At 38.4% G+C, this 8,564-nt stretch overlaps 1 protein-coding gene across 1 annotated transcript; it reads left to right on the forward strand.

Annotated features, from left to right (window-relative positions):
* Positions 1 to 351: 351 nt before the first annotated feature.
* LOC311187474 (melanoma-associated antigen B16-like) lies at positions 352 to 1,365 on the forward strand (the record flags this gene model as incomplete). Its single annotated transcript, XM_084258884.1, has 1 exon — positions 352 to 1,365. The coding sequence occupies one exon, from the start codon at positions 352 to 354 to the stop codon at positions 1,363 to 1,365; it is 1,014 nt and encodes a 337-aa protein (XP_084115010.1).
* Positions 1,366 to 8,564: the final 7,199 nt, after the last annotated feature.

An 8,564-nucleotide genomic window follows, 5' to 3' on the forward strand; every position in this document is an offset into this window, starting at 1 on the left:
TACCAAAATAATGAATGCAAATGAGAATTGATGGCAACACATTCCACAGAATAGAATTGGCTCTATTGTGTTCACTGAGAATTCTCAGCCTGGGTTGACTGACTGGACCTTGAGGAGTATTCAGGCTTTCTCATTCATATTATTGGGCCACATAGCATCCTGGAAATTAGAAGACCTGTGAGGCCCTTCCTATGGCACTGTTATCAGGAGAAGTCCTTTGGAGATGACTTTTGTCAGAGCTGCCATAGTTGACTGAAACCATTCACATCTGACCTCTTCCTCTTTGGCAGTGATTCCTCAATACCAGCTTTATCATTCATACTCCTGCTACTGTCACCAACTAGATCCATCATGTCTCAGCATAAGGACAACCCACAATGCTCACATGACCAACACCTTCAGGCCAATAGTAATACCCAGGGCCTAGAGGTTGTACAGGTCTCCAGGTGTCAGGAGGAGACCCCTGCCTTCTCCAACTCTCTAATACCTGCCAATTCAAAGGAGGCTCCTGAAGCTGGGACAGCCAATATTCCTGTGTTTCATCAGCATTTTGGCTTCTCCTCTGCCTTTGCCATCATGCCCACCTCATCAAGCAAATCAAATGAGGGTTGGAGCGCCCAAGAGGAGGAGCACCCAAATTCCTCACAGGCTGCACCTGACACCAAGAATGTGCCCATAGTTGATCTAGATGAGAAAGTAGCAAGGGTTGTGAGTTTCCTACTGCTCAAATATCAAACAAAAGAGCCTATTACCAAGGAAGATATGTTGAAGATAGTCATCCCTGGATATGAAGAGCATTTACCTGAGATCCTGAAGAGAGCTTCTGAGTGCATGGAGATGATCTTTGGCCTTGATGTGCAGGAAGTGGATCCAATCAAACACCACTATGGACTGCTCATCAAACTGGGTCTCACCTATGATGGGATGCTGAGTGGTGATGATGGTCTACCCAAGACTGGCATCCTGATTGTTGTCCTTGGAGTAATCTTCATGAAGGGAAACCGGGCCACTGAAGAAGAACTCTGGAAATTTCTCAGTTTGATGGACATTTACCCCGGGGTGAAGCACTTCATTTTCGGAGAACCCAAAAACCTTATCACCAGAAATTTTGTGAAGGAAAACTATCTGGTATACCAACAAGTGGAGAATAGTGATCCTCCTCAGTTTGAATTCCTGTGGGGCCCACGTGCCCATGCTGAAACCACGAAAATGAAAGTTCTTCAGTTTCTTGCCAGGGTTAATAACACTGATCCACGTTCCTTTGCATCCCATTATGAGGAGGCTTTGCAGGATGAAGAAATGAGAGTCGGGGCTGATTCTCCTTATGTGGCTACTGCCACATCTAACAATTCCTCCCAAACTTAGCAAAGCAAGGGATAGTTACTCCGTGCATTGTTTGACGACACGGAGTTCATATAATTTATGTCATAGGTTTGGATGAAAGGAACATAATGAACATGCCTATGTGTTCCTATTTTGTATGTGTAAGTTGATATTTCTTTCATCTATGTATTATTCAAATATTGCTTCCTTTAATATGGATTTCATTAATTTTAAGATCTCTAGGTTTGGTGGATGATATTGTTCACATATATAATGCTACAATGAGGGTAAATAGAGCTTTGTTGCTTTGTAGAAGAAATTGTGAAACACACATCTTGTTTTGTCATCTGGAACAAGATAACAATATTGCCATAAGCATTTTATGGAAATGTGGAAGAACTTTCCTTTTACATCAAAAGAGAAAAATAAAGGAAACTTTCCTTTTACATCAAAAGGGAAGAGTAAAGGAATATGAAAGATAGTAAAATCTTCCCTTTCCATTCCCTTTGTCCTTATTCCTTATAAATAAATGATACATACCTGCAATACTTGTCTTGTTCAGCAATGTATGAGAAATAAATCTTAAAAAATGACACCGCATTCTCATTGGCTAGTTTAGTCTCCTAACTGTAATTGAACCCCTCATTTTGGAAAGCACTATACCAGTGATGGAATTGCTGGTGTGAAGAACTCAGGACCTGCCTACAAAATTTCACTCTATAGGAAAAATAATCCTATAAAGACAATGTTGGGACTGTCAAATACATTTAGGCCAAGGCAAAAGATGGTGTCAGTAGTTATAGGTGGGTGGTCCATGAGAATGGCAATGTTAATGCACTTAGGCGTGGCCACTGTGTGGCTTTGGAAACTTCTAGTGCTTCAGTTGGAGTTAATTTTACTTTAAACTGGATGGTGGGCCAGAAGCAGCTGAGGGCATAGAGAACATGGACCAGACTCTCTCAAATAGTGTGTCTTACAGTTGAAACCCAAAAGCCTGGAGCAGAAAACTGCTATTAGCTGTTACTTTTGTACCACTAAACCACAGTGAAATTCTCACCTAGAATGGATAGAAGGTAACCAGCATTTTACCCAGTGCAGTTAAACACAGTGCACAAACCTAGTGATTTTTATACATCATCGCTAAGAAAGTTCTAGAAATATAGATAATACTCACTGGAGATTAGATACCCAAACATTATTAGGTTGACACTCTATCATGGCCTAGGAGAGCCAGATCCCATTTCATTAACAGAAAATTTAATTAGGCTAACTTCAGTATAATTTTCAAACAATAAGAGGAGGCTGTTGTTATGGTGCTTATGAAAAAAATGGAAATATTGTGGAAAACTGAATTAAAGATGTCAAAGAGCGAAAAAATATTCCCTCTACTCATACTGGCTGAGCCAGTATCCCCATAATAAAAAGGAAAAAAAAAACATTTGATTACCTCACACTAGATCTGCACAAAGATATGAGACTTAAAAGAGTGACCAGAACAGGAAGGATTTATACCTTCTACACATGCAGACCAAAATAATATACTAAAGTAGAATATATTGCAGGGACCTATTGTGAACCCCTACAAAAGACAGCTAGGAGGGAGACAAAGACTTGGTCCTTAACTCACATTCTGGGAGATGTAAATTACATTCATCCAAACTCCTCGAACAAATATTCCAGTATTACCTGCTTAGATATTTAACATAACATGGTATTTGCTATGATGTGTCCTGTAGCACTTTATGTTTTCTATGAAAGCCTCGATTTAGAAAACTCTGATATATACAAACATGCACAAACCAAGGTTAGGATGATAGTATTTTGAATCAACATTCAGAGCAGAACTTTCATTCAATGAATTTGTAAACTATACCAGGCACTGACTATGTGTTTTATATAATTCATACACATCGAACAGCCCTAGAAGAGGGGCATTTTCAAACTACATTCATGTATGAAGATGCTCAGGCTCCAGGCCTTGTAGTCCCCAATACCACATGTCTTAGTATGTGCAAGAGCTGGAACTAGCTCTCTGCTCTGAATTAAAGTAGAGTTCACCAGCTCTATAATAGTTGATTTCACTGCCATTTTTAATAGAATAGCTATACAGAGATCAATGAGGAGATGGAAGAGTTGAAGATCAATAGGAACAGGCCTAAGAGACATATATAGTTAATTTTCATTATTTTCTGTAGTTGCCTACAGAATTGCTTGACAACACTGACCTTGCAAACATTGAGTCATTGCTCTTAGGAAAAATACAGGATTTGGTTTATGCATGACTGGCAACAGCATTTTCATCAGCCGACAAATGCAGAACCTTGTATGTGTGCTTCTGTTTAAAGACACATTATTTAAAGGGATTAGGAAAAAAAAAAAAAGTAGAGTTCACTCTCTTCCACTCTTCCCAGTACGAGCCAGCCCTTCTATCTCTAAATTTATTTTTCTACCTCCTAATCCTTAATGTCTCATAGAATATAAAGAAGAATGTTGCAGCCAGGAACTCAATGCAAGTTTTAAAAAAGAAAGATTGAAATAAGCACAATTTCAGGATTTTTTGTAGGTTTCATGTACTTAACATCTTCTATTCATATACCCTGGGTTTCTTGAGAGCTGACTCCTGCCTGTGGGCTGACATTTATGTTCAGCTCACCTCTGTGCGTGACAGAGGCCTTCCCTGGGTCATCTCTAGTAGCCCTCTTGTCCAGACTGGAACCTGACTTGTGGACCATCATTTCACGGCTCCTCCAAAAGCTCATTTAGTTCCCAGTGGAACTGAAAGGGCAAAAATCATCTGGCCTCCCCCTGACTTACTGCATTCCATCTCCCTGGTGGTCACATGCTTCACTGTGTAAGTCTATTAACAGCAACATCCTGTTCCACATAAAAGGTAATCTTGATGTTGAAATCTAGCCCTGGTCACCCACCACAGTCTCAAAAATTTATTCCTGAAGATCTGGTGAGAATATTCTGATTTGTCATGGAATCTACTAATTTGCAATAGAATTTTAATGAGCCTTTTTTGTTTTTGAGGTTGGCCACTGATCTTACTGAGGTGTGGGCTTACCTATGTGGTTAATAACCAAAGGCTCCCTCAAAATTGACTTTTTTTTAATTTTTAAAGCAATAAAATATTTTTTCCTTTTAAATTATTTAATTTTATATAAATCTTGCATCATTTTTATTTTTTGCACAATGTATGCATTTTCATTTTGGTTATATTCCCACACCCCTTATCCTGACCCTAATCCCTCTTCTCCTGCCCCCACAACCCGTAGTGTGTCTCTGGTCTATAGTTGCCTGTTGATTTTGATTTTTACTTTATTACAATTAGTCTTTTTCCTGGTCCCTTATTTAGGTTTTCTAAATTCCTGCTATGAGTGAGACCATCCGGTATTTTTCTTTTTCTTTCTGGCTTATTTCGCTGAGCATGATCCCTTCCAGCTCCATCCATGTTGCTGCAAATTTGAGAAGAGATCAAAGACCATGGAAATCGTTGCATAGCAGACCTTACTGGGCATTAATTTCCTAAAATCCCTATAGTCCTTCCAGGAGGTAAAAAATGTTTATTGATATCCAAGCTACACCTTGTTTGTAATGATAGAAATAACAAAATCCTCTTACTGCTTTCTGCATCACTGCTTGACCTAGGAGAAAATCTTGGTTTTCCCTTGTGCTAACAACACCTTAGGAGTGTCAAGATGTCCCTTCACCTCGAAGGAGGCAGAAATTAACAGAATTTGACCAGGTACCAATAGGAACAAGAAAATTGTGCTCCCAATAAGATTTCAGAATTTATTACACAGGTCAGTGCAGAGTGAAGAAGGCAAAACCTTTCTACTGATACTTTACAGCATCATTTTGAAAACTCGATGTGTGTCTGTGTTTAGAAGCAATGTTCACATAGTAGTGTTATGTCTACTGTAATATTTGGGTCAGTAAGATAAAAGTACATATATTTTTATTGCAAAAAAACTCCCCCAATACTGAGCAGATTCTGCCCAGTCCTCAAAGGTGAACACAATTAGTATTTGGTATATATTATTTTAAAGCTGATTCTAGTTTTTGCCCACACATAGATGTAACTATAAAAATACATTGTGATATTTTTCATACACTTGGATTCAGTTGTCTTTTTTTAATTTTAATATCCCCAAACAATGTACACTTATATTTCAGACATTATAGTTTTCACCTCTTCAGGTTTATGCAGGGTCTTTTTCTAATTTCTGTATATTAATCCATTTTTACTTTCTTCTTGTTTCCGGTATGTATCAAATATAGCTGTAATAACTGTTGTTGATGTCCTTGTCTACACATTCTATATTCTGTATCAGATTCATATCAGTTTTGATAAACTATTTTGTTGTTATCCTACTGATTGGTTACATATTCCTGCTTCTTTGTATGCCTGATAATATTTGAATGTCAGACATTGTGCACTAGTGATATTACCTTGTTCACACTTGTCCAGAACAAATGTATATTTTACAATGTTTAATACATTTGAAATTTCAAGTATTTTCAAGCTATGTCCTATAATGTCATTTCATTACACACAATCAAATTCATGTTTTCAGTTCTTGCTTTCATATTTTGGTACTTAGGACCAGAGCTGCATTTACTAATCACATGTCACTACTGAGACAAAACATTTCCGAATACTCTTGCTGATCCCCAGAGCTTGATTTGTTTTCTCACTTTAACAGGCAGTTCTCCTAACCCGGTGCTGGGTCCACAGTTCCTTTTCTGTTGAGCTCGCTCCTCTTTGATAGTCTTTATTATAAATTCTAGCTCCCTAGTTCTCCCCCAAGATTCTCACCTTTATCTCATCAACTCAGACACGACTCACTGTCTGCCTGGACCCGGGCAGCAAGCTGTGGCAATTTGTTTTCCATCTGTCAGCAATCACTGGCTTTCGTAGTCAGTTTTCCAATGTAGTGAATATTAGAGTCACGCTTTTTGTCTGATTTTTTTTAATTGTTTCAGGCAATGGGTGAATCTTGTCCCTGTTACTCCATTTTCACCAAAGTAGAAGTTGTACGCATAAGTAAAATCTAAGTTATTGTAGCCTGCAAATATCTCAAAAGAACAAGCAGACATTTCAAATGTATTCAAATTCAAGCTAGCAGCGGAAGACTGCAGCTAACACAAAAACACATATACTAGAAAATTTTATCCTTTGAAGAATTTTATGTAAATAATGTTGACCTTTAAGGTTATTCTGTGTTGTTGTTTGTTTTTACTCAGCATTGTGATCTTAAGATTGATCCAAGTGATAGCAGGTATCACTTTGTGCTTGTGTGTTCTTTCTTCTTGTTGTGTAGTATTCCATTCTCTGGACCATCATCTTTTATCCATGTACTTATTGAAGGACATTTAGTTTGCCTTCAGTTTTTCACTGTTACAAATAAATCTGCTATGGACATCCATATGAAGTCATTCTTTGTGTGAGCATTAAATATCCATTTTTCTAGGAAAATATGCAGTAGGAGCTTGTTCAAACATAAGTCTAAGTTAACTAAGTTAATTAGAAATTTCCAGATGATTTTACAGAACTCCTAGGCCATTTTGCATTCCCATAACCAATGTTTTAGAGATCCACTTACTTCAGAACCTCACAAAGACTTGGTATATATAGTTTTTATTCATTTCAATAGATGTGTCATGGCATCTCATAGGGACTTAAATTTGTCGCTCCTTGAAGGATATTGACATTCAACATATTTTCAGTTGATGTTCTCCTTCCTACCTGCCTGCTTGGGTAAAGCATGTGTTATGCCAATTCTCTTTTTTTTTTAATTTTTTAAAAGCTTATTTACATGGTGAATTAGAAGAGGAGAGAGAGAAAGAGAGAGAGCACTTATGCCAATTTTCTAATTAGACTGTTTATTGCTGTTTATTTTAGAGAGTCCTTTATGATATAGGGAATAAACCCTTTTTCAGATGTGTGATTTGCAAATATTTTCTCACAGACGGGATTATAATTTCCTTTTTTTAATCTATGTTTTCCACTGTACAAAAATGTTTTCATTTTGATTAAGTCAAATGCAGAGATGTTTGAATTTATGGATCTAAAGTCAGGTATAAGAATTTTTCACAATGGAAGGGAGGGGTATACTGTGAAGTTACTCTATAGCCCACAGTCAAAGGCTTTCTTCAAGATAGACTAGAGCGACCATTTTAAAGTTCTCTGCAGGAGTCTAAGGCATCACATCAAACAATATTTGGCTTCAAGTATCAAGAGTCCTTCCTGGAAAGCATGGGTAAGGGGCCCAATGGTATATGGTAAAGGTTATAGGTTCTCTGGTGGTGGGTGTGGCATGGTGAAGTACATCTGAGAAGTTATGAACCTATTCCTCTGAATCATACACAGTGCAGTATACCAATGCTATTTAAATAATAGTAATTGTGTATTATTTTTTAAAAGATTTATTTATTTTTATACAAGAATTGGGGTACAGGCTAGAGGCACAGGAGGGTGAGAGGATTCACCAGAGACAGAGCAGGGAGCAGAACAGGCAGACAGACTGAAATACACTGCTGAGGGGAGCAGCGGGTGGCCGGACAGGTCTGCGGTGCCATGTGGGTATCTTCCTGGCTGGCCGGGAATTGAACGGGCTGCAGAGGCTGTGGACAGCTTCACAGTGCTGCGCTCAACCCGCTGCGCCAACAGGGAGTCCCTTATTATTATTATTTTAATAGAATATAAAAATGGATTAGAAATGGAATAAAGAATAATAGAGTTAATCACACATACTAGGGCTTGGTATTTTATGAAATTTTTGAGGTAATATACATATGTATATACACATACAATAAATTCTTTGATAGATATTGCTTAATATAGTATGTGTTTTTATTATGAATAATGGTTTAAAAATAGTCAATACACTGTCAAAATGTCAAAAATAAAGGGTTCAAAAAATTTTATCACTCTTACATTGTAGTGAGTATATCTTTCAGAACAGGGCCTCCCCGGTGGCGCAGTGGTTGAGTGCTGGGTTGCAAATATGCCCGCAGCCTTTGCAGTGCCGGTTCGATCCCCGGCTGCTCCCGGCCACCAGAGGAGGGTCCCACATGGCGCGCAGACCTCTCCTGCCGCCCGCTGCTCCCCTCAGCAGTGTACTTCGGTCCTTCTGCCTGCTCTACTCCCCGCTCTGGCTCTGGTGAATTCTCTCACCCTCCCCGCGCTTCTGACTGTACCCAGTGCTTGTATGAATAAATAAATAAATAAATAA

The sequence above is a fragment of the Talpa europaea genome, assembly GCF_964194135.1.
Source record: "Talpa europaea genome assembly, chromosome: X".
Lineage (NCBI taxonomy): Eukaryota > Metazoa > Chordata > Mammalia > Eulipotyphla > Talpidae > Talpa > Talpa europaea.